We start from the raw sequence: 23,636 nt of genomic DNA on the forward strand, positions 1-23,636 counted from the left end.
CGCTGGGCGCTGGGTAATGCCACGGGGCGTTTATTGAGGTGCTCCCGCGTGGGCCGGGGCCGGGACTGCAGCCCTGCTGCCGCTCTGGAGAGGCTGGTGAGAGCGTGCGGCCCGGGGCGCTGCTCTGCTGGGGTGTGGGGGCCTCCCGGGGGCGTCTGCGGAGCCCAGGGCTCCGGTGGCAAAGGGGTCCGGAAGGCCCGGGTTCAGGAGTCCGGGGGTCCCGTGGCTCGGGAGAGGAGGGCGCTCCAGAGGGGCGGGGGGGCACAGAGGGCCCCGCAGAGCAGCAGCCCGGTGCCGGGAGCCGGGGGGATCCCGGCGGGTCCCCGGTCCTCAGCGAAGGGATGGGCGCCCCGTCACGGCGGTACCACGGCACCCAGGCGCAGCTCCTCCCCTTCCAGCATCTCCCTGCAAGAAAGGGGTTCCGCTGAGCCCCGCGACCGCCGCGTGCCCCACCCCCGCCCGCGCCCCCTCCCCGTACCGATACGCGGCGATCTCCGCGTCCAGCGCCATCCGCAGCCGCAGCAGCGCGGGGTACTCCCGGAGGCACCGCGCCATCTCCTGCTCCGCTTCGCCGATCTGCCGCTCCAGCTCCGCCACCCGCTCCTGCGGTCGGGCCGTCAGCGCCAACCCGGCACCCCGACCCGGACCCCGCGACCCCCGCCCCAGCCGCCCCCCGGCCGCCGTTGTCCCCCAGCTGCGGCTGCACCCCCGCGGTAGCGCTCCCCACATCCAGACTCCGCGCCCCCATAACGAGGCGCCCCCAGTCCCCGCACTCATCTCCCCCCAACCCACGCGTCCGCTCCCCTCCCCCTGAGGCCCCACGCCGCCGGGACCCGCCGTTCCAGCCCCATCGCGCACCACACCCCGGCTCACACCTCCCGCCCCCCCCCCCGAGTACCCCAACACCCCCCGCATTACCTGATACTTGGCGAGCTCCCCGCTGCGCCGGTCGCGGAGCCCCTCCAGCTGCCGATGCAGCGCTCCCACGGCCCCGCGCAGCGCCTCCACCTCCGCCGCGCGGGCGCGGAGCAGCCGCCGGTACCCCGCAGCCTCCGCTCGGGCGCGGAGCACGGCCTCGCCGCCCCGGGAGCGGGGAGAACAGCGGGGCCCGGACCAGCCCAGCGCGCAGCCCCCCGGGCCGTCCTCCCCCCCGCCGGGGCCGCCCGCGCTCATCCCGGCGGCTCTGCGGCGGCGCGGCGGCGGCGGCTCCCCCCTCCCGGTCCGACGGGCCGCGTCACGGAGCCGCAGCCAATCCCGCCGTCGGGAAACGGCACCGGCGGCCCCGCCCCCTCCCGGGAGCGTTACGGGAGCGGCGGGACGCCGCCCGCCCCCCCGGTCCGTAACCCAATGAGCTGCGAGAACCGACGGGGGCGGGCAGCTCCCGCAGGCACCGCAGGCTCCCGGTACGCCCCGAAGGGTCGCGGTTCGGGCAGCGGTCCCCGCGGTCCCCGCGAGTGCCTGTGCGCGACCTCCGTTCCCGGGGCGGTGCCGGTGCGCCCCGTCGCGTCCCGGCAGCACCACGAACCGGGGCCGGGTTGGGGTCAGCGAGGAGGTCAAGGTCAAAATCGGGGTCACGATTAGGGTCGGGGTCGGGGCTGAGGCCCCGTTAGCAGGGGGACCCCGGCTGGAGCTGGCTGGGAGGGTCCCATGGCCCAGCCCTGCGTTGCTCGAGTCCTGGCCTGGCTGCACCCCGCTGCTGGGACACACGGGGGGGGGTGGAAGTTCACTGGGTGACCCAGAAGAGCCACTGCCCGCGTTGTCCGCATTGTGCCAGACCAAAAGTTCAGCCCCACGCTGAGACACAGAGAGGGGAGGAGGCAGAGGTGGCCCCGGGAGCAGCTTCTTGGGGGGGCTGCTGCCACCCACCGCCACGTGGGGGGACCCTGTGCCCATCGTCCAGGCCCAGAGCTGCAGACGGGGGCCGGGAGCGCCGGGAGCCCCCCCCGTGTGGCCAACAAACTCCATCTGTCCGGTGTGCAGGGAATGCTGAGCCAGCGATGGGACCCACCGGCTGGAAGCCAAAGCTGATGAACTCTGACTCATCCGGATGAGACGATGCTCGTGACGGACGCTGCCCCACAACGAACGGGGGCAGCAGTGAGTTTCCAGTACCGGGAACGTGTGAGTCCAGGGGGATGCCACCCCCAGGTCTGCCCTCCCCGGGCAGGATGGGCACCCAGGAGCTGCCCGAGCGCATGGAGCCGCTGATGGGGGATCGGGCCCCGAGGGGCTGCACGGGGTGGGCGGCCCCCCCAGAGGCTCCGGGCTGGCAGAGGCACATGGGATGAAAGCTGGGGGGGTCCTCCTGCTCAGAGCCCACCTGCCCAGGGCTGCTGCTCCACCAGGGCAGTGAGGGGGCCCGGATTGGTGTGGGGAGGGGGCTGCCGCTCGGGATGGCACCGGGAAGCAGCAGCCCCCTCCCCTCCCCGCCGCAGGGTGTCGGGGCCGCCTCGCACCCCTCCAGGCCGAAGCTCCCACTGCCGCCTCCCGATCAGTTCGAGGCCCCCAGGGGCGCAGGGGGTCCCATCCGCCACGCAGCGCCCTCAGACCACGGAGGCCACCCCCGAGACGGACGTCACCTTATTGTCCTCGGCCCAGGGCTGCAGGTTCTGCAGGGCGTACAGCGAGGAGTTGTGCATGCAGAGCGGGTCCTGCGGCAGCGGCTGGCTCAGGCTCTTCTGGAAGGCCTCCTGCTGCAGGTGCAGCATCAGCCGGTTGGCCTGCTGCCGCTCCGCCTCGCGCTCCTGCGCCGTCTGCCTCCTGCACACACGGCCCCGGGGGGTGAGGGTTGGGGTGTGGGGATGCACGGGGACGGCACCTCCGCTGCCTCGGCCCGGCCGGGACGCGGGCAAAGCAGCCGAGCAGCACCGGGAGGAGCTGCAGGTGAAGCCCCCTCCCCCCCCATTACCTCCACTTGGTGCGGCGGTTCTGGAACCAGGTTTTGACCTGCGCGTCCGTCATCTTGAGAGCTTTGGCCAGGGTGGCTCTCTCGGCCGACGCCAGGTATTTCTGGCGGTGGAAGCGCTTCTCCAGCTCGCAGATCTGCACGCGGCTGAAGGAGGTGCGCGGCTTCTTCCGCTTGGGCGGCGTGCGGTTCTGGTAGGGGTGCCCGATGCGCCGGGTTGCCGCGAAGGGCGAAAGCGCGGCTGTGGGCAGAGGGGGGTGAGCGGCTGTGCTGGGGTGGGGGGAGCACGGCACGGCACAGCCCCATCCCTCGCTTCAGCCGCCGGCAGGGAATGGGGACAAGACCACCCTGCGGGGCGCTGCTCTCCGGCAGCACCGAGCGCAGGGCGGGATGAGCAGAACGGGAGCTCTGTGGAGCCGTGGGGAGGGGGCGAGGAGGGATACCCCACATCCTGATCCCACGGAGGACGCAGCGCTGCTAAACGTGGTCAGTGGGCTGATGTGCACCTCCTGCCGTGACTCTGACTGCGCCCTGAGCCAAGGGGGGACCCTGCAGCCGGGACCCCCAGCCTCACCAAGAAGCACAGCGGTGCCACTCCCGGGGTCATCGAGGGCTCCAGGCAGCACAAACCCAGCCCTGTTCCCAGCACCGCGCTGTGCCGAAGCCCCGCCGCTCCCAGCACGCCTCGCGGAGGGAATGGGACCCGGAGGCCATCGGAGGCAGCTGATGTCTCCTTCCCTTCTCACGCAGCAGCCTCTGGGTTGACCGCCCTGCAGCTGCTGGGGGCCGGGGACTGGGGGGGGCTGCCACCTCCCGCAGGGACACGCGGACGAGGCCACAGGAGCGTCAGGGCAGCAAAGGGCCGGGAGGAGGATGGAGCCGGGCCGCGTGCTTGCAGCACAGGCAGCCCATGGCTGAGCCACGGCTCTGGGACACCACGGCCATCGCCAACACCGCACCGCATGGGCAGCGCTGCACCGCCACGGGGCTGCCATGGGGCTCCAGCACCCCACACCTGTGGGGCACGGGGCAGACCCTATGGCGGGCCTCAGGGCAGACCATCCGTGCCCCACACCCCATCAGTGTGGTGGGAAGGCGTCTGTCTGCCCGCGGCGGGGGCGGAAGCACTCGGTGCAGGTGGAGCCGCACAGTCGGGGGGATGGACGGACCCCCCCGCGCCCCCTCCCCACACGAGGCAGCCCCTCACTGCAAACAGATGCCGACAGCCCCAACATCACCCCAAGGCTCCAACGCTGAGTGATGGCCACGGCTGGGAGACCCCGTGCCGGGGAGGGGCCGCCGTGTCCCCCCACCACTGGCGCCAGGCAGGAGACGGGGACGTCACCACCGGCCATGCGCGGGGACGGCGCTCCATCACCAACGGGTGGGCCGGGAGGGGAACCCGGCTCTGATGGTGCCCGGGATGGGCTCCCATACCCCCAGACCTCTCACCCCACAGGGCCCAGCCCTGCAGCTCTGCAGCCTCCAGAGCCCCCGCAGCCCCCGTGGCCCCGGCCTCGTCCGCCGCCCTCGTCCCCACACAGGGCCGTGCTGCGGACGTGGCAGTGCCGCCATCTTGGGAAGGAGCCGCGCTCAGCCACGCTCACAGCCCCTCACTCACCCCGCCGGCACCCAGCACCGGGCACCAGCACCCGACACCCTCTGCACCGGGGGACAGAACCCTCACCTAGCACCCTAAGCTGCTCCAGCCACAGCACCCCACACACGGCCCCATCGGCTGCACCGCACCCCACCGCTCTCCCCAACGCTCCCTCCACTCCAGCCTTGGCTTCGTCCCAAACCAGGCATCCAGCAGCCCTGCATCCATCCCCATACACACACACACGGATCTGCACACCCCGCACAGCCCCATCCTCCTCCCGACACATCCCACAACCCAGCACAACGACCACAGCACAGCACGGGCTCACAGCCACGCTGGCACCTCCCCGTCGCGTCCCCAGCCCCACAAACACCCCCCGCCACGTCCTCAGTCCTGCAGATACCCCACAGCACAGGCCCCCAGTTCCACAGACGCTCCACAACGTGGGCTCACAGCCCCATAGACACGCCATTGTCAGGATTCCAGCCCCGCAGTCACCCCGCAGTGCGGGCTCACAGCCCCTCTGCCGTCCCACCGCCAGGCGCCCAGCCCCGCAGACACTGCGTGGTGTTTTCTCCCCACACAGCCCCATTCCCACACACAGGTGGGTATCACTGTGCACCCCACACGGGGTCCTCGCTCCCCATTCCGCACACGGCATCCCTCCTCCCGGTGGGCCGGGGCCGCAGCCCCGCGGTTGTAACAGGTCGGTGCTGCGGAGCCCGCGGCCGAAGCACGGCGGGACCGCCCGGCACATCGCAGGGAGCGGCTGCGGCGAAGCTCCGGCTCCAACGGGAACCGGGAACCGGGGCCGCCGGGGGCAGCGCCCACACGGAGCCGCAGCGCGCGGTGCCCGACGGCGGCCGCTTCCCGGTGCGCGGTGCCGCGGCGGGCGGGGCGGCTCGGAGGGAGCCCGGCCCCGACACGACAGCGTTCGGCGGCTCCGCGGCCTCCGGCGCACCGTGGAGGCGGTCGCACGCGCGGCACCGGCGGAGCGCAGCCGGTTCCAGCACAGCGGAGCCCGGCGCGGACGGTTCCCCCGCTCTGAGCCGCTGCCCCCGCTCCGCTCCCGCTCCCGTTCAGCCGCCGCTCCGCGCCGCGCGCCGTCGGTGCCGCCGAGAGCCGTCGGAGCGGAGCGCTCACCTGAGAGCCGATCCTTGGCGATGCGCCGCGTGGTCTCCATCCAGGGGAAGGTGAGCCCCGACAGCCCCGGCACCGGCGGCGGCGCGGCGGGAGGTGCGGGCGGCGCGGGTCGGTGCGCGGGGACGCGGATGACCCCGGCGGGCGGCGCGGCGGGCGCGGGGGTCACGTTCACGCTCACGTTCATGCTCATGTTGAGGTTGTAGGACCCGAGCGAGCAGGCGGGGCCGTAGCCGCCGCCGTACAGCCCGGGGTAGTCGGGCTCTCCCGCAGCCCGCGCCGGCCCCGCGCCGCCCGGGGGCTCCGGGCCGCTGAGGATCTGGTCGATGCCGAAGCTGATGGGCTCGTGGGGAGCGGGGGCCGCGCCGCCGCCCTCCCGCGCCAGCGCCGCCGCCGCCTCCATGGCCCCGCCGCGCTCAGAGTCGGGGCATCGCGGGGCCGCCTAGGCGCGGGGGGCGGCCGCGGGCTGCGGGGCGCTGCGGGGGGGGCGGCGGGCAGCGGGCGGTGGCCGAGGCCGGGGCAGGGAATGGGGCATGGCCCGCGGCGGAGGCGGCTGCTGGTGGCCGCGGGCTGCGGGCTGCGGGGCGCGGCGGGGCCCCCCGGCTGCACGCGCTTTTCTGCCCCGCTCCATCTGGAGCTGCCAAAATCTCGGCCGCCCGCCCGCTGATTGGCGGCCGCGCCCCGTGATGGACAGCCCGCGCCCTCTGGGGCGGGGGCTCGCGCATCCCGGGGCCACGCCCCGGCACCGGCCCCCTCCCCGGCCTCGGCACCGGGCCTTCCACCCCACCCCCCGCCCGGCCCTCGGCCCGCCGGGATCCCCCGGACCACCGCGGCTCGGCGCGGGCAGCGCGTCTCCGGGGGCTCCTGTCGGGGTCCGTCGGACGCGCCGCGGTGGGGGAGGAGGCGCGTCGCGGTCCTCGCCGCCCGGAGAGCCGCCGGGTTCGGAGCGGTGGAACGGCGGAGGGGTCCCACCGTGGCATCGGGCGGCGACGCGGCGCACCCCCACGCACCGCCCTGCCCCGTCCGGTGCCGTCGGGGCGCTCGGAGCGCAGCACCGGGGCCGCCACCCGCCCTCCCCCGCCGTGTCGGAGCCGCCCCGTTCTCCGGGCGGAGACCTCTGCGCGTTTCAGGGCGCACAGAGCGGCCCCGGTGCCGTTATGCGTTCGCGCGGGGCCGCTCCCTCACCCTGGGGCGCTCCGGTGCTTCGTTCCCCGCAGCCGCCGCTGTCCGCACGTACCGACCGCGGCCACTCCGACCCCGCAGCAAACAGAGCCGTCGCCCGCCGCTCCCGGGGCGCGGATCTTCGTTTGCTCCCACCCGCCGCTCCCGGCGGTGTGGACCCGGTTGCCGCTGACCCGCCGTTGCCGACAGCGCGCGCCCGCGTCCCACGGCCAGTCTGCTTCGGTGACACGGAGCCCAGAGCCGGGACCCCTCGCGAGGCTCGGATCTGGCACGGAGGGTGCCCCGGGCTCGGCGCCCACCCGCACACCGGGCGCGCATCGGGCGGTCGCGGCCAAGGCGGGGCAGTGCGCACTGGGCCGGGCCCTCGGCGACTGTCACGATAGCGCCGGGCCGCGGGCTCGGGTTCGGTTGGTCAGGGCCGATGGGTGCCGGGTCCCGGTTCAGGGCGAGGGCGGCGGGTCACGTCCCCGGGGCAAGGGCCGGCGCGGGAGGGGCCGCCCGTCCGCCCTGGCGCCACCGGTCTGGGGCAAATGACATTACCGGGGCTGCGCCTGTAAATCACGGCGGCACCGGGAACAGCAGCTGCTGCGGCCCGGGGGCACGGCACGGCCCGGGGGCACCGCAGGGCTCGGGGGCACCAGGCGGAGCCGGGCCCAGCGGGACGCGCTGCTCCATGGGGTGTGGGGCTGCATTGGGCGCTGCGTGTGGGGCACAAACACGCGCATACACACACACACACACACACACACCGAGGTGTGACCCAGCCTGCACACGCTTGTGTTTGCACAGCCTGCAGAACAGCACAGCGATGCACAGAGAGTGCAGCGTGGATACACACACACACACACACACACGGGTGCTCACACCCAGCTCCGCACCACGGCACCGCCCCACGCGTGCACACCCACAGCTGCACGCAGACACACGCAGCCCGCGGCTCAGCACAGCTGCACACGCATGCACGGAGCCACCTGCACAGCCTGCACTGCGCCAGCGCACGCACACGGGCAGACACACTCACACAGAGCACAGTGTGACGATGCACACACGCACCCACTCAGACTATCCGGAGCTGCGCCCACCCCCCCTGTGCGCACACGCGCCCCTCTCGTGCCCACACAGCCCTCCGTGTACACACACACACACCACCCCACGTGGGTAGGCACAGCGTGGACCCCCCCCACGCCTACACAGGAGCTGCCCCCCGCGCCCGGAGCTCCCCGGTGCCAACGGTGCGGGTCCCGTGCGTGCAGCATTTTGGGGGGGACACCGCGCCCCGACCCGCAGCGCTGCAGCCCGCAGGTGGGGGGAGGAAACGCCTCGTGCCGGGGGGGGCGGGAGCGGGCGGCAGCGGGTTAATTAAACCGAGAGCGGGAGGCAGCTGTGTGCAAGCGCCCAGGGGCTGGAATGCCGCGCGGTCCGGGAGATGGATTGGGGGGCAGGGGATGAGCCCCGCGGCACCCGCCCGTGTCACCGGCACCTCCGCCCCGCGCCCGCGGGAGCTGCAGAGCGCGTCCCGGCCCCGCTGCGGTGCTCACCGACCCACTCGGGGTGGGAGGCAGATCTGGGGGCCGTGCGGGGTCTGGTGATGGTGGGGGGGCCGGGGCAGAACTAGGAGCGGGGAGCTCAGCCGGGGCTGGGGGGACCAGGAGAAAGAAGCCCGGGCAGTGCTGGAACAGAGGGTGCTCGCTGAGACCGGCGCCACGGCGGCTCGGGGTTCTCTTTCCAGGAATCCTCACAGGCCCCAAAGCCTCCCCACCGGCGTCTCTCAGTTTCGCTGCTCCCGTCCGCCCCGTGAGCCTCACAGCGGCAGCCGGGGCTGCGAGCCACCGCCAGGCTGCCCCACGGCTCTGCCCGGCGCCTGAGAGCTGCGTGCACCGCGGGGCTCCGGTGAGGGACCCTCACACACACCTGCAATGAGACGGGGCTGGGAACAGCCCGATGCACTCAGACACAACTCTGCACCTCGTTCCCCATCGGCAGCTCACACCCCTGCGGTCTCCAACACGCGGCCCCACGGATCTCCCTATGGGCTGGCACCCGCGTGGCGCTGACAGCTGCAAGAGGATGGGGCAGAGGGGCGCTCGCATGGGCCAGGGTGGAAAATCAGCCTTCGCTCCCGCGACGCTGCCCGCAGTGACCGCAGCACCAGGCCCTGCTGCTGCCGGAGCCTCACCGGTCCCACAGGGGCCGTGAGCTGAGCAGAGCTGCACCCCAGCTTCCCGCTGTCCCGCAGGGCGCCCGACCCGCGGCACAGCCGTGGGGATGGATGCACGGATCCCACAGCCTTCCCACGGCTCTCCCATGACGGCAGCCGACCCCCGCAGAACCTCTGCAGCGGCCCCCACCGCGTTTCCCCCCCCCGGGCTGCCGCTCTGCAGCTCACGGAGTCCCGCAGCCCCGCGCCGACGTCCCCGTGCCCCGCACGGCTCCCTGCCGGGCTCGGGCGCTCTGCCGGGGGCCAGGACGGAGCACCGCGGGTCGCTGCTCGCCCCTCGCCGCTGCCAGCCGCTCCAGCGCGAGGCAATTAAGCGGCGCAGGCCTGGCCGGGCCCCACGTTACCACCGGGAGCTGCTGCCAAGCCGCCCTCTCCCGCCCGCTCCCCCTCTAATCTCATTATCGCTGGACGTCCCCTTCTTCCTCCCGCTTCCCCCCAAACCCGCTGGCAAACTGTAGGGACAGTCAGCTCCTCTCTGGCTGCTGGGTTAATTCTGGGCTAATTAGATGAAGCCAGCCCAGATTGGATTACTTTAGCCTGCATTTGGTCCTCCAGTCCTTGACTTGCGGCTCCCGTGGGAGCTGCTGGCGCCTCCTGCCTCAATCAGACACTTCTTAACCGCATGAAACACTCCCGGTGCCCCGCACCCGCCGGCCCCGGGCCGGGCGCTGGCAGCCGCTGGGTGCGGGGGTGACCGGTGGCACGCACGCTTCGCTCCCCCCGGTAACGACCGGCAGCGCCGGGCCGAGCCGAGCGCTCGGGCAACCGCAACGCGGGGCCACGGCTCCGCACACCGCGCTCCGACGGCCGAAGCCGCCCCGGTCGGACGTCACCGCGGTGACCGTCGGCGGCTGCGCAGCGCCTTCGGGGAGGAGCCGTGCGCGACGGGCAGCGGTGTGCGTCGGCCCCGCGCTGCGCGGGTGCGCTGCCCGCCGGGCTGCGGCCGCGGGGCGGGGCGGGGGGCACGGAGATGGGGCTCGGGGCGGCCTCTGGGGAACGGGGAGCTCCGGGCCGGGGGCAGCGTGGGCGCTGCTGTCCCCCCGCTTCCCCCTCCGGCAGTTCTGTGGGATGGGAGAGGAGGGCGGGAGGCGCGGGGGGGGGGAGCGGAGCGCGCCCCGCTGTCCTGAGGGGTGCGGGGCGGACCCCACTGCAGTCACCGGGGTCGACGGCCGAGGCCCCGAAACTTCCGTGGGGCTGACAGCGCCAGGGCGTGGGGCTGCGGCCGTGGGGACGGGTGCGGGGTGCTGGAGGAGCGGGAGAGCGGGAGGGGGGTGCGCGGCCCCCGGTCCTGCAGTGTGCGCCGCGCGTCCCATCCCGGCTCCCGCTGCCCCCATCCCCGCGGGGATCGGGTTATTCTGGGGGATTCGGTTCCCCGCTCCCGGCCCCTCCCCCGAGGCTGCGGGCTCTGCTCGGCGGACCGGGACTGCGCGGGCCGGGGCGTGCGGAGTGCCCGCAGCTCTCCGTGCCGCGGGGCCGTTGACAGAAACCGTCGCTCAGAACCTCGTTATCAAAGGCCGAGGGCAGGTAATTGGATTCTGCAAATCCAATCAGGTGCATTAGGCAGGGAGTTCAGTCCATAACCAGTGCCCAGCCCCCCCCCCGAGCCCCCCGCCCCGCGCCCAGCGGCCGTTCTGCCACAAACCCCCCGGCGTCGGCCATCCCCGGAGCCCCCCAGCACCGGGACTCGCGGGGCCGGTCCTTGCGTGGGGTTGGCCCTGGTGTGGGGCTGGGGGCCCCGCGCCGAGGCCGGGAAGGGGCCGATGGCTCCGGGCTCAGCACGGTGCCCCCGCGCCGGGCACGGCCCGCCCGCCCCGCACCCCAGGGCCGGGAAAGCCCCCGCAGCGCTTACCAGAAGGAGCCGCCCAGCCCCGCGCGGCGGAAATGGAGCTGAATATTTGAGCAGGTCTCCGCTAAAAGCCCCGGCCCGCCCCGCAGCCCCGCGGAGCTCAGGGGTGCATTAATTATGTATCTGCGGATGGAGCCGCGCGGCCCCGCGGTGCCGGGCTGCAAACGGTCGGTGGGGCGCATCGGTCCCCACTGCAGCCCTTAACCCCCCTCGGACCCCGTCCCCACGGCACTGCACACCACTCCTCAGCCGTGTTCCTGCCCGGCGTGGCGCTGCCGCTGTGCCAGGGCACCAGCAGTGTGAGGTGACAAGTGTGCCGGGTTACAGAGGTGTGCAGCGCAGGGGCACAGTGCGTCACGAGGGTGTGGGGAGAGGGCACAGCGAGGGCAGAGTACAGCACGGCCCCAGGTGAGCCGTCCCTCGGTGCCCATCCCTGTGGCCCCTTTCCAGGCCTGTCCTGTGCCAGCTGAGCCCCCACAGCCCCAGCATCACCACCACGGCCACCGCCTGGCTCACGGTCTGGCTCAGGTGGCTGGGAGGACACCGTGCTGAAAGGCTGTGTGTGGCCGCTACAGACATGGCTGGACGGGGCAGGGAGCGTGCAGGGCACCTGTGCTGGGAGCTGCACGGCAAGGGGGCTGCACTCGTGGAGTCATGGTATGAAAGACCACAGAGATCACCTATTCCAGCCATCAGCCCGTGGCTGCTCCAGGCCGTGCGACCCGCGGCGCCGCTCGGTGCTGAGTGCCCATCCTCAGCACGGTGCCGCTGTCGCTGTGCTGCCGGTGCCGGCACGTGGTGCAGGATGGTGCTGGCAGTGAGTGATGCTGCTTGGCCCCAGGGCTGTGCTGGCCCAGCTGTGACCCTCGCAGCCCCCCAGCACGGCCGTCCCTCCCAGGAACTGCTCCTGGCAGGTACAAATGGGGCCGGGCCCTCCCGCGCCCTCCCCAGGCACGGGCGGTAACCCCGGCCCCTGCCTCATTTCTCACCGCCCAGCAAGGACGGGGTCGGGGATGGGGCGGGGTCGGGGATGGGGCAGGCTCCAACCAGCAGTGGAGGGGCTTTCACGGGCCCACGGGCCCCCTGGAGCGCCCGGATTCCCCTCCTGGGCTGGGGGTGATGGAGCACGGCGGGAGGCGGGGGGGGATGGCCGACAGCTCAGCGACACGCCGGGGGATGCACGGCAGGGCCGGACTGGTCACACAGATGTGAGGAGCCAAGCCAGCCTGGCCAGCCCTATCCAGCCCAGGGGTAGGGCCAAACTGGGCTGACTGGGATGTGGAGGAGCTGAGGTGGCCGAGCCCAGAGCCGTGCCCAGGACCGGGGCTCGGTAGGGATGAGGAGCCGGGCGGACCAGGACCCAGCCAGGCCAGCGGCTCCCAGGGCTCGGTGTGACGGGGTTGTTGTGGCACGCAGGTCGGTGTCCGGATCTTCCACCGAAGGCTCTCGGTCCCGAACACCAATCAATGAGCGAAGGTCGCTCGGCTCCCGCCGGCACCGTGAGGACGCAGAGCCCCGCCCGGCCCAGCCGAGCCCGGACCGAAGCAACAAAGCGGAGCCGCAGGTCCCGCGCGCTCCGTGCCCGGCCCCGCCGCCCCCGGCCCCGGTGGCCGTTATGGTGGCTCTGCTCGAGTTTAACGGCACCCCGATCCCGACTCCCCCCACACACCGCGCCGGGGCCGCCCAACAGCGCCGGGCGCCCGCTCCGGGTCCCACGGGGCCGCGCCGTCTGCCCGCCCCGGCCCCGGCCCCGGCGGCTCCCCAGGCAGCACTTGTTGCTGGGGATTGCAGCAATAATCGTAACCGTAACGAGCCATTACGGCCGTTAACAGCTTCTGCTTTGCATTAGCGGGGCCGCTCCTTCCCCTCCAGAGCCCTGATCCAATCACCCCCATTAGCGCGGCTCCAGGCTCCGGCTGCTGCGCCGGGGAGGCCGCCCGGCCCCGGCAGTGCCCCCCGCCCCCGGCCCCGCACCTCGACACCACCCCTAAGCCGCCGTGCCCCGCACCCCCGGCCCCTCGCACCCGCTGCCCCCCCTAAGCCCGACCCTCAGGCAGCCCCTGGCAGGTGCCTGCCGTGCCCACGGCCGGCACGAGGGCCGCCCCACGGAGCCCCCGGCCCCACACATGGCAGAGTAGGGCCCGAGGGTCCTCGCTTTGGGCATTCAGGCAGTCCCTGCCCCAGTCAGTGCAACCACACTGCTGAACCCTCACTCCCTGCCCCCTCGACAGCCCCATTCCCTCCCCATCCCCATTTACCCCACAGCCCCGTTGAGGCCCTTCCCATCCATTCAGGACATTCCTGGTGGTCCCCCATCAGTGCCCTTACACTGCCATACCCACCCTATGCCCCGAGACCCCCATTTCCCCCCTATCTCATTATCTCAGGCACCTCATTCCCCTAATACCCCATTTCCCAGGACCCCATTATCCCACCCTCAGCCCCCATTCACCCCAGCGCTCCCATTCATTCACGTGCTCAACCCAGCTCTCCCCATTTTCCCCCTATCCCACTCCCTCAGACACCTCATTCCCCTTATATCCCGTTTCCCAGGACTCCATTATCCTTTCCTCCTCAGCTCCCATTCACCCCCAGGTCCCCATCACCCCTTGCACCCCGTTCACCCCAGCAGAGCCCTCATTCACACACGCACTCATTCATTCACCCCACTTAACCCCATTCACCCCACTTCATCCCATTCACCCCAGTGACCCCATCCATTCCCATCTGTTCCCAATTCACTCCCCCCAACTGCCCCCATCCATTCCCCTCTGTTCCCACATTCATTCCCTCCAGTTCACCCCATTCATTCCCCTCAGTCCCTGTTCTTTCCCCCCGGCCCCCATTCATTCCCCCTCCCCACCCTCCGCCGTTCCCTTCCCTCCGCACCGTTCTTGCAGTGATCTGGCGCCCCCTACCGGCCGGCCGCGGCACCATGCGCTCTCCTATTGGCCGCGGCTGCGTCCTCAAGCCCCGCCCCCCCGCCCCCGTTGGCTGCCATCGAAGGAGGGGCCGCTCATTGCGTAGCTCTGCGCCGCGCCCGGCAGAGGGCGCCGTACTCTCCCGTCCCAGCATTCCTGGCGCGGAGCGGGGCACGCCGGGAGCTGTGGTCGCAGGGAGCGGCGCCCGGCCCCGCCCCCGGCCCGAACCCGGAAGTGCGCGGGGGCGGAGGAGGTTCTAAGATGGCGTCGCCTCCTCAGGGGGGCCCGATGGCGATCGCCATGCGGCTGCGGAACCAGCTGCAGGCCGTCTACAAGATGGACCCGCTGCGGAACGAGGCGAGCGGCGGCGGGGGGGACGCGGGGGCGGAGCGGGGGGCGCGAGGCGCGCAGGCGCCCTCCTCGGCATTGTGCGCATGCGCACGGCGGGCGGGACCGGGCGCTGGGGGGCGGGGCTTCGGGTGGGGGCGGGGCTTGGTGCAGGTGTGCGGGGGCGGGGCCACGGGGGCGGGGCTTCGGCACCTGTGCACGAGGCGGCGTGGGGCCGTGGGGGGGGCGGACCTACAGCGTGGTGGGGCTGGGGGCTGCGGGGGGCCGCGGGGGGCGCGGGGCGGGCTGGGGGCTGCAGGGAGTGTGGAGCGGGCTGGGGGCTGCAGCGGGCTGCCCACGGAGTGCGGCTGGGTGACGGTGCCGTGTGACTGCAGGAGGAGGTGAAGGTGAAGATGAAGGAGCTGAACGAGCACATCGTGTGCTGTCTGTGTGCCGGGTACTTCATCGACGCCACCACCATCACCGAGTGCCTGCACACCTGTGAGTGCTGCAGGGCCGCGTGCTGACGTCCCCCTGTGCCCGGCCCGCCCCGCTCATCTCCCCTTCCCTGCCCTCAGTCTGCAAGAGCTGCATCGTGAAGTACCTGCAGACCAGCAAGTACTGCCCCATGTGCAACACCAAGATCCATGAGACGCAGCCGCTGCTCAACCTGAAGCTGGACCGTGTCATGCAGGACATTGTGTACAAGCTGGTGCCCGGCCTGCAGGAGAGTGAGTGCTCGGAGGGCGGTTTGTGCTGCAGGGATGGGTGTCAGGAGCAGCCCCGCGCTCGGCATCCCGTGGGCCGGGCTCTGAGTGACAGCGCAGCGACGGCGAGTGGTTGTGATGAATGCAGAGTGGTGCGTGGGGGGGCTCCCGATTGGCCCCCGTCACTCAGGATGGGGAAGGGGACGGCACTGGGGACGTGTCTAGAAATGTCAGCTCATTCCAGCACAGCGTGCAGGCGGAGGAGCTCTGAGTGCTGTCATGGAGGGATGGGGACGTGCTTGTGCTGGGGTGGGAGCACAGCAAGCGTGCAGGGTGGACCACGGCCCCGCTGCCCAAGTCGCAGGAGGGGATCTGAGGGATGCTGAGAGCAGGATGGGGGACTGCAGGGCAGCTCGTGGTTTCTGCCAAACATCCTTCAGAGTTGGGAGATGAGTGAGGGGCAGCTAGGGACCACCGCACCGCTCCTGGGCACCGTGGGGCTGGGAGCCCTCAGGGACCAGGGGCGGCTCGGCACCGCTCTCCTCTTGCCCGCAGGTGAAGAGAAGAGGATCCGGGAGTTCTACCAGTCCCGCGGCCTCGACCGGGTGACGCAGCCCAGCGGCGAGGGTGGGCGTGGGGATGGGGCGTGGGGGGGCACGGGGAGGAAAGCGGGAGGCTCACTGCTGCTCCCTTCTCCCAGACACGGTGGGGGGTGACCCCATGGGGCTGCCCTACAGCACCTTCGACCATTCCCGTGCCCACTACTTCCGCTACGACGAGCACGTCTCGCTGTGCCTGGAGAAGCAGAGGTGAGTGCTGCGGTTCTGCTGAGCTGCCCCTCGCCGTGGGTACGAGTGGAGAGCGCAGGAGAGGGACCGCATGGCCACCACAGCTCCCATATCTCCCCCCTTGTCTGCTCCCACTGTTACCAGGCTGTAGGGCTGTGCAGCCCCCGCTGCAAAGCTCTGCCCCCCCCCCCCCCATCGCCCCTTCCTGGAGGGCTGAGCGTTAATAAATGCAGTGCAGGGCACTGAGCAGCTGCCTGCCGACTCCTGACAGCAAAGTCAATAAGCGGCAGCGCTGGGAGCTGCGCTGGGATCGATGGCTGCAGCTCAGCTGCCAGCTCAGCCACGTGCCTGCCCTGCTGCCACCCCGACCGTGATGGGAAGCACGGGGTGCTCGGATCAGGGCGGCCCCCACCTCTAGGGTGGGATGAGAGCCATCGGGGCTGTGTGCCAGGCTGTGCCCAGGGGGGTGGCAACGGGGTTACGGCCCCTGGGCGTGCACAGGAGCCCCCGGGCTGCCCCTTCTCTTTCCTCCGCAGCTCCAGCAAGGACAAGAGCAAGGCTGTTCTGCAGGTAAGCATCTGGGAACTGTGGGCTCTGCCCCGAGTCCAGTGTTTTCTTTGGGGCACCCCCAGACCACGGGTTGGTGTGGTCGTCCCACGGCTGCTGCAGACTTTGGACATCTGGGGACCAGTTCTGCCCCACAGAGCACTAACCCTGCCCTGATGGCTCTGCCCTTTGCAGCAGAAGTACGTGAGGTGCTCCGTGCGGGCGCAGATCCGGCACCTGCGGAGGGTCCTCTGCCACCGCCTGGGGCTGCAGCTGCAGCACGTGAGTGTGGGCCGGGCTGGGGGGGAGGAGGGGGCCGTGAGCCCAGGCCGATGATGGCACAGCCCTGCCCACAGGTGCAGATCCTGTTCAACGGCGAGGCGCTCCCCGACCACATGACAATGAAGCAGCTCTGGCTCTCACGCTGGTTTGGCAAGGTGGGTGTCGGGGTGGGACCCCCACCCTGCAGCAAGGGGGGAGAGGGGCGGGGGCTGAGGCCACGGAGCAGGGAGGTGTGGAGTCACGGATGATGGATGCTGCTCGCTGTAACTGTGATCGGGTTGTGCTCGTGGTGGGGCAGCAGCTCTGTGCAGGACGGAGCTCGGCGGTGCTGCGGGTCAGAGGGGCGTCCCAGGAGGGGTGGGACAAGTTCATGGAGCACTGAGCACACCGCCCTGGGCCACAGGGGCAGGGAGTAGTGGGGGTGCTGGGGGGCAGGGAGCGAGGGGGGAGATGCCGGGGGGGCAGGGAGTGGGGGAGGGCGCTAGGGGGGCAGGGAGTGAAAGGAGTGAAGCTGCAGAGTGCTGGGGGGTTGCTGCTGCCCTGACACCCCTTCCTTGCCCTGCAGCCTGCACCGCTCCTGCTGCACTACAGCATCAAGGACAAGAGGAGGTAGGGGCTGGGGGCGGGTGCTGCTCCCCCCCCCCGCAGCACAGCCCTGCTCCTGCCCCCCTCCCCCCCCCCCTCTTTAACTTAATACCCCCTCCCGCTCAAGTTTATTTTTTGAATAAAACTGTTGAAAATCCATCACACGTCCTTCATGGGGATGGCACATATGAGGCCGGGGGTCCTTGCTGGGGTCCTCAGGGGGGAAAGTTGGGGGAGGGAGGCATCCCACTGAGTCCCCTCCTCACCCACACCTTGGGATGTAGAGCTGCGGGGGGGGTGGGCGCCCCTCAGTGTGAGTGCTGAGAGCGGGGGAGGGAGATGCAGCACTGAGCCACGGGGTGCACGGGGTTCTGCCCAGGGGGTGAGGGAACGCGCAGTGGGGTGCAGCACCACAGGGGGCGGGGGGCGATGCAGAAGGACGGGGAGCAGCACCGCGCTTCGATCTTCAATAGTGCGGCTGCAAAGCAGACCGGGGCGGTGCCGGGGGGGGCTCAGGGCCCGCAGCCCCCTCCCCTTCCCTCCCGCCCCCCGCCGCCCTTCTCGGCCGCGGCTCCGATCCATCACCGTCGCGGCCGCCTGGCGCACGGCCCGGCCCCCCCCCGGTGCCAGAACGCCGCCGAGGAGCGGCAGGGGGGTTCGGGGGGGCGGCACGGCTGTCGCCTCTGCCCCCCGCTGCCCGCGCACAATGAGCCGTAATGCAGCCACGGGCCCTCGGATCGCCCGCGCGGGGCGGCCCCCCCCGCATCGCGCCTCATTACCGCTATGGCGGGGCAGCGCTCGCCGCCATCTGCGGCCGCCGGTGGGGGGGCGGAGGGGGGGTTGCGTTCAGCTGCCGGCGGGGAGCGGCGCGGGGCCGGGCGGGAGGAACAGGTGCCGGTGCCCCGGGAGCGACGGAGGCTCGGCGGCCGCCCGTCCCGTCCCGTCCCGTCGGGGCACCCCAACGCCGGGGCCGCCCCCGCCCCCGCCCCGCTCTGACCCCGAGCCGCGGCGGGGGGATCCGGTTACCGGCGCGGCCGCCCCAGCTGTCGGCCATCCCTCACGCGGCCGCCGCGAAGGACGTGGGGAAATGCGGGCAAAAAGCGGCCGAGGGTGGGAGGGGGGGGGCGGCCCGGGGGGAGGGGGGGGGGGTCTCACCCAACGGGGAACGGGGCCGCGGGGTCGCGCTGGCGGCGGGGGCGCGGCGGGGCCGCCCGTGTCTGTCAGCAGCGGCTCTGGGGCCGCTCGCCCGGCGCGGAGCAGGAAGAGGAGCCCGGCGCTCCCCCGCACGTCCCGCGGCCCCACTTATCAGCGCGGGGCTTAATGCAAACCAACTGCGCGGGGGAAGAGGGCTGCTGGGGGCTGCGGAGCGGCCCTGCCGGCGCGTTGGGGTGCGGGGCTGCGGGACGCGACGGAGCCCGGGGGTGCGGGACGGCACGGAGAGGCCCCGCACGGCACCCCGCAGTAACGGGGCGCGGCGGGGAGCGGAGAGGGACGGCTGCCGCGATGGTGCGTGGGCCGGGCGGTGCCGTCGGGCGGCCGTGAGCTGCGGTCACGGCGCTTTGATATCCCGCCCGCACGTCATGCTCCGAGGGGGCTTAATGGCACCGGCTCCAGCCCGGCACAGAGGAAACCTGAACCCCCCCCGCCCCCCGTTCCGCCCGGCCCCAACCCGGGGCGCGGCGGGGGCCAGCAGCCCTGCGCGGGGATGCCGGCGCTGCCCCGGTGTTACAGGGCGGGAGCCGAACCCTGCAGCGGCGCGGGGTGCTTGGGAGCGGGGAACCGAACCCAGAGGATCCGAGAGGGGTCCGGGGCCGGCGAGGGGTCTGGGTGGGGTTTTGGGGTCGCTGGCCACAGCCGCCCGTGTGTCGGTGATGGAGGGCTGGGCAGGGCCGGGGGGGGCTCCAGCAGTGCCGGTCCCTGCGGGTACAGACAGATCCCACCCCCCCACCCCCATCTTTGTTGGAGCAGGAAGGCTGAAGTTATAGGGTTCGGCTCCATCTGTTATCTGAAGAGCACTACGGAGCCTCAGGTAAGGCAGCACGCAGCTCTGTGAGGTCTGTGGAAGCTTTTTAATGGTCTCTGCTGAATCCTCGCTGTCTCAGAGCCTGCAGTGTGTGACCCCCCCAGCGCTCACCTCCACGGCCCATCGCTGCCAGAGCTGCTCACACGTTTGGGCTGATCATCGCTGCAGCCCTCGACCTGCAACAGGAGACACACACACGAAAAAAAGAAATACACGGAGATATATACGTATAGAGAGAGAAATCTCAAGGGGCTTTTTTGTTTCTTTGCTTTTTAAAGCAGCCTCTCGCATTGCTCCTCACCCCCAGCAGCACCAGGACTGGGCTGAGGGCACAGCCCCATCCTGCCCACCTCCGGCACTGCGAGCAGGAGGGGCTGCAGCACCCACAAACCCCCCCAGCGTCCCTACAAATCACAGTGGAGCCGGGCTGGGCAAGCTTGGAAAAGCCAAGGGAGGCTAGCAGCCACCGCACAGGGGAACCCGGTGTCAGGAACCAGCCCCAAGCAGTGCAGTCAGAGCCCAGCAGCACCAATGCTGCGTGCCCCCCAGAAAAGCAAAGTGGGACCCAGCAGCCCCCACGCTGCCCCGTGGCACTGAAGAAGCTTTGGGGCAGACCCTGCCCTTGGTACCAACAAGGCACAGCTGTGCCCACAGCCAGCCCCACAGTGAGTGGGGAGTCACTGCTTTGTTAGCATGGCCGGGCCTCGTTAGGGGCAGCCTGGGGCTCTGACAGCAGCCCCAAAAGCTTTGGGGTTGGTTCACCCGGACATGGATGTCCCCACGCGTGTCCCACTGCGGGGCTGTGGGTGTCACCTCACCGTGTGGGATTAAAGGTGTGGGGTGAGGGGTGCAGGATGTGGGAATGCTGCGGGCAAAGGGACAGTGAAGGATTTGGGGTGCAGGAGTTGGACTCCATGATCCTCGGGGGTCTCTCCCAACTCGGGATATTCGGTGATTTTGTAGTTCTGTGACATCGCCGCTCCCTGTGTACCACGGCTGTGGGGCACCCCATCCTGCTGCCCCCCCTTCTCCCCCATCTCTGCACTCGCTGCCCCTTCCCTGCAGCACGGCGGGCGGTCGCTGGGTGCTGCAGCGGATCCCGCGGGGCTCCTGTGGGGCCGCAGGGCCTCCAACAAAGACCTCATGTAATGCGCTCGGGAGCCCCTCAGACCCCGTCCCCCCCCCCCATCCTACAGGCAGGCTCAGGACCGGGCCCCGCGCCGCTCCCGCAGCTCGCGGTGCTGGCGCTGCTGCGCATTCCCGCACGGCCCCGCACCGCCGGCCCGGCTGCCCGCACGCACCGCCGCACACAGCGGGGTTGGCGGCGCCTCCTGCGGGCGGACGGGGGCAGAGCGGAGCGGCGGGGTCTGTGATGGGGAAAGGAGGGGGGTAACGGGGCCGCCCCGCTCGCATCCCGCACGGCGGCCCACCCCGCGCGCACGCGTGGAGGCGCGGACATCCCCCGCGGGCACCCGGCTGTCACGGGGGGAATGAGCTGTCACGTCGGAGCGGGGAAATTACCCCGTAACGAGGCGCGCCGCAGATCGGGCTAATGAGAAAATCAAAACACAATTTAATTCCTGTCACCGCCTGATCGTCTTTAAACGACGCCGAGCGGTTCCGGCGGGTCCGCACGCTGTGCCGCGATCCCCCGCGCTGCGCCCGGCCCGGGGGTCCCGCACGGCCCCGCGGAGTTCCCCGCCCGCTTCCCCGGGATGTGGGCACGGGGCTGGCACCGGGACGCCGTGGGAATGCAGGGCGGGGGGGCGGGGGGGGCACCTTCCTGCGGACGGAGGGGCCGCGCAGCCCCGTGGGACGCGGCCGCAGAGCGTGGGAATGCGGCTCCGAGCTCTCCCGGCACGCGGCGTCAGCGCGGAGTGGTGGCACCCCCGAGCGTCCCGGCCCCCCCGGCCCGGGCTGGGGCCTCCGACCCGGCGGGGAACGAACCCCGGAACTGCGGGCGGGGGCGCGGGGAGGACTGGAAACGGGGCGCCGGGACCGGCACCTCCGGGCCCCTCTCTCTCAGCTCCGCGCGGGAGCTCCGGGGGGGGGGAGCGGCGGGGCGGGAGGGCACCCCCTCACCTTCCCCGGTTTATCTTGGACCGCGGCGTTTCCTCCGGCTCTTTGTTTGCTCGGCCGCCCCGCCCTGCCTTCCTGCGTGCCGCCGGGCGCGGGGGGGCGGGGGGATACGCGTCGGGACGCCGCGGGGCCGCCGCCCCGGAGAGCCTCACCGGGCTCCGATGGCAGCGAGCGCCGCTGCGCTCCGCACCGCCAGCCCCGCGCACACAGCGGGGACACACGGGGTGCACCGGGACTGCGCGCACTGCGTGCACGCACGGGATGATGCGCACACGGGACGCACGCAGGCGCGGGGCGCGGTAGATGCGGGGTGCGCGTAGGGTCGGCTGCCACCCACGGCCCCAACGTCCCGCGCCGCAGCGCTGGACCCGCCGACCCCCGTCGTTGTGGCCACGGCCCTTTGAAGTTGGCGAGACTTCCTGCCCCGAGGTTTTATGGCCCGATCTGTCTGCGCCGCGCGCTTCCCTCGCCCGTAAATCATTCGGCGCGGGGGGGGTCGGGGCGGTGAGCCCCGGTCCCGCAGAGGGCACCGCCGGGCCCCGCGCTGCCGTGCGAGCCGCCCGGTGCCGGGGGCCGAGCCCCGGGGATGGGGTCCGGAGCCGTGAGCTGCGGGACATGCGGGCAGCTCTCGCGTGGGAGACGGGGAGACCCCGCCTGTCCCCCCCTGCGGGCACGGAGAGGGGCTGTCAGCGCCCGGCCCGGGGCAGGCGGGGGGCAAAAACACGGGCAGGGCTTAACGAGGGGCCGCGAGGTCAGGCGCTGGGGACGCGCAGGTAGCGGTGAGCGCCGTGCGGGCTCGGAACCCCCGAGGTGCTGCGCGGTGGGATCGGTGCAGCCCCGCAGGCTCCCCCCGTCCCAGGCCCGACGCTTCCGCGGTGACTCAGCGCGGGGGGCTCCCGGCTCGGTTACCTTCGCTATTCAGAGCGTTTCCTGGGTTTATTGTCTGCCACTCTTGTCCCACCTTCCCCGCAGGAAGCCCCGTCCCAACGGAACGGCTCGTGCCCAGCAGGACGGCGCTCCGGGCGGCGAGGAGACGCGGGGACAGAGCCCGCAGCTCCGCTCCCAGCCTCCCCCACCCCCGGCGTCGCGCTGGGATGTTCTCCCCACGGGCAGCTCCGGCCCCACACGGGGTCCGGCCGCGCTGTGCCCCGCGGTGGGCAGGGGGTGGGCAGGGGGTGCTGAGCGCGCAGGGAGCGGCCCAGCGGAACGAGGGGAGCCCTGGGCCAGGAGCCGCCGCCCCTCGCAGCCCCACCCAGGCTGCCCCGCATCCCCGACCCGGCGCAGGGCGAGGCTGTGCCACATGGCAGCGGCCGGGAGGGAGGAAGAAGAGCCGTCGCAGAGGAAGCCCCATCCTTCCTCCCGTTCCCGCTCCTGTTCCCAGTCGGGCTCTATTCTTAGCCCCGGTCTGCCCTGCATCCTCCTTGCCCAGCCAGGGCCCGTCCGTGCTGCCCAAAGGGGGGCAAAGAGCGTGGGGACCCTGCCAGGCGCTGTGCTGGGCCCTGTAGTGCCAAAATGGCCCCGGGATCCTCCCAGCCCAGCATTCAGGCGGGGTCTGGCCACACCCCGTGCTGGTGCAGGATCAGATCCTCCGGCCCAGCAGCCTTGACCCCTCTGCAGACCCCCATCTCACCCCAGTGGACCCTGACCTGTCCCAGCCCTGTCCCAATCTCATCTCTATTCAATCCCCGTTCAATTCCCTTCCCCATCCCCATCCCCACCCCCATCCCATCCCATCCCCATCCCATCCCCATCCCATCCCATACCACCCCATACTCCCACACGGAGGATGTGAGTAGGAAGAGGAGCCCCGCGGTGACAACAGGGCTGTGGGACTGCGGGGATGGAGCAGGGACAGCGTGGCCGATTGCGGGGACGGAGCTCTGCATGTCACAGCGTCCTCGGTCCCACCCCCCTGGCTCTGGAACCGCCGCTGCGGAGCGGGACACGCGCGGGTCGGGAGCGGAACTGCGGGCGGGCGGGCGGTGAGAGCGGCGTGACGGACGGCCCCGCACCCCCACATCCCGGCCGCGGTGGGGTCACCGCACACAAAGGGGGGGACACGACGGCCCCACAACCCCACAGCCCCGCAAACCCACAGCCCCCCCACAGCCCGCAGCCCCACGCATGCCCGCAGCGCAGTGGGTGCACAATGGAGGAGCAGCAGCGCAGCCGCCACGCGCCATGATTAGGGCTCACAGCAATTAGCCGCCAGACGGAGACGCGGCGTTTCAATAACCCGAGAATTGATTTAGGGGGGCGGCAGCGCGGGGAGCAGAGCCCCACTGAGGGGGGGGGGAAGGGGACACAGGGCCGGGGGGCGCGGAGACCACCGGGGCTGCGATCTGCTCCCGGCTCCGCACACAGAACCGACAGGACGCGCTTCTCAGATGCCCGCACCCACCGTTGGTGCGCAGACGTTCACGCCCCGGTGCGCAGCCGGCTCCGTGCCCGGCACACGCGTAGCCCGACGTGTGCACACAGCGG

The 23,636-nt window shown here is 71.8% G+C and overlaps 3 protein-coding genes across 3 annotated transcripts; 1 reads left to right on the plus strand and 2 right to left on the minus strand.

Annotated features, from left to right (window-relative positions):
- Positions 1 to 9: 9 nt before the first annotated feature.
- LOC146542044 (uncharacterized) lies at positions 10 to 2,095 on the minus strand. Its single transcript, XM_085215028.1, has 3 exons — positions 919 to 2,095; positions 479 to 603; positions 10 to 405 (listed from the first exon to the last, which is right to left on the minus strand). Exons 1-3 carry the CDS (start codon positions 2,041 to 2,043, stop codon positions 354 to 356), a joined length of 1,302 nt encoding a protein of 433 aa, XP_085071154.1. The 5' UTR covers positions 2,044 to 2,095; the 3' UTR covers positions 10 to 353.
- A 128-nt stretch (positions 2,096 to 2,223) lies between these two features.
- Positions 2,224 to 6,767, minus strand: TLX2 (T cell leukemia homeobox 2). Its single transcript, XM_085215029.1, has 3 exons — positions 5,652 to 6,767; positions 2,909 to 3,146; positions 2,224 to 2,760 (listed from the first exon to the last, which is right to left on the minus strand). The coding sequence occupies exons 1-3, from the start codon at positions 6,049 to 6,051 to the stop codon at positions 2,544 to 2,546; spliced, it is 855 nt and encodes a 284-aa protein (XP_085071155.1). The 5' UTR covers positions 6,052 to 6,767; the 3' UTR covers positions 2,224 to 2,543.
- A 7,158-nt stretch (positions 6,768 to 13,925) lies between these two features.
- PCGF1 (polycomb group ring finger 1) lies at positions 13,926 to 17,209 on the plus strand. Its single transcript, XM_085215030.1, has 9 exons — positions 13,926 to 14,172; positions 14,538 to 14,643; positions 14,721 to 14,873; positions 15,405 to 15,476; positions 15,550 to 15,658; positions 16,174 to 16,207; positions 16,379 to 16,465; positions 16,540 to 16,620; positions 17,031 to 17,209. The coding sequence occupies exons 1-9, from the start codon at positions 14,077 to 14,079 to the stop codon at positions 17,076 to 17,078; spliced, it is 786 nt and encodes a 261-aa protein (XP_085071156.1). The 5' UTR covers positions 13,926 to 14,076; the 3' UTR covers positions 17,079 to 17,209.
- The last annotated feature ends 6,427 nt before the right edge of the window (positions 17,210 to 23,636 follow it).

Source organism: Meleagris gallopavo, chromosome 35 (assembly GCF_905368555.1).
Source record: "Meleagris gallopavo chromosome 35, MGAL_WU_HG_1.1, whole genome shotgun sequence".
Classification (NCBI taxonomy): Eukaryota; Metazoa; Chordata; class Aves; order Galliformes; family Phasianidae; genus Meleagris; species Meleagris gallopavo.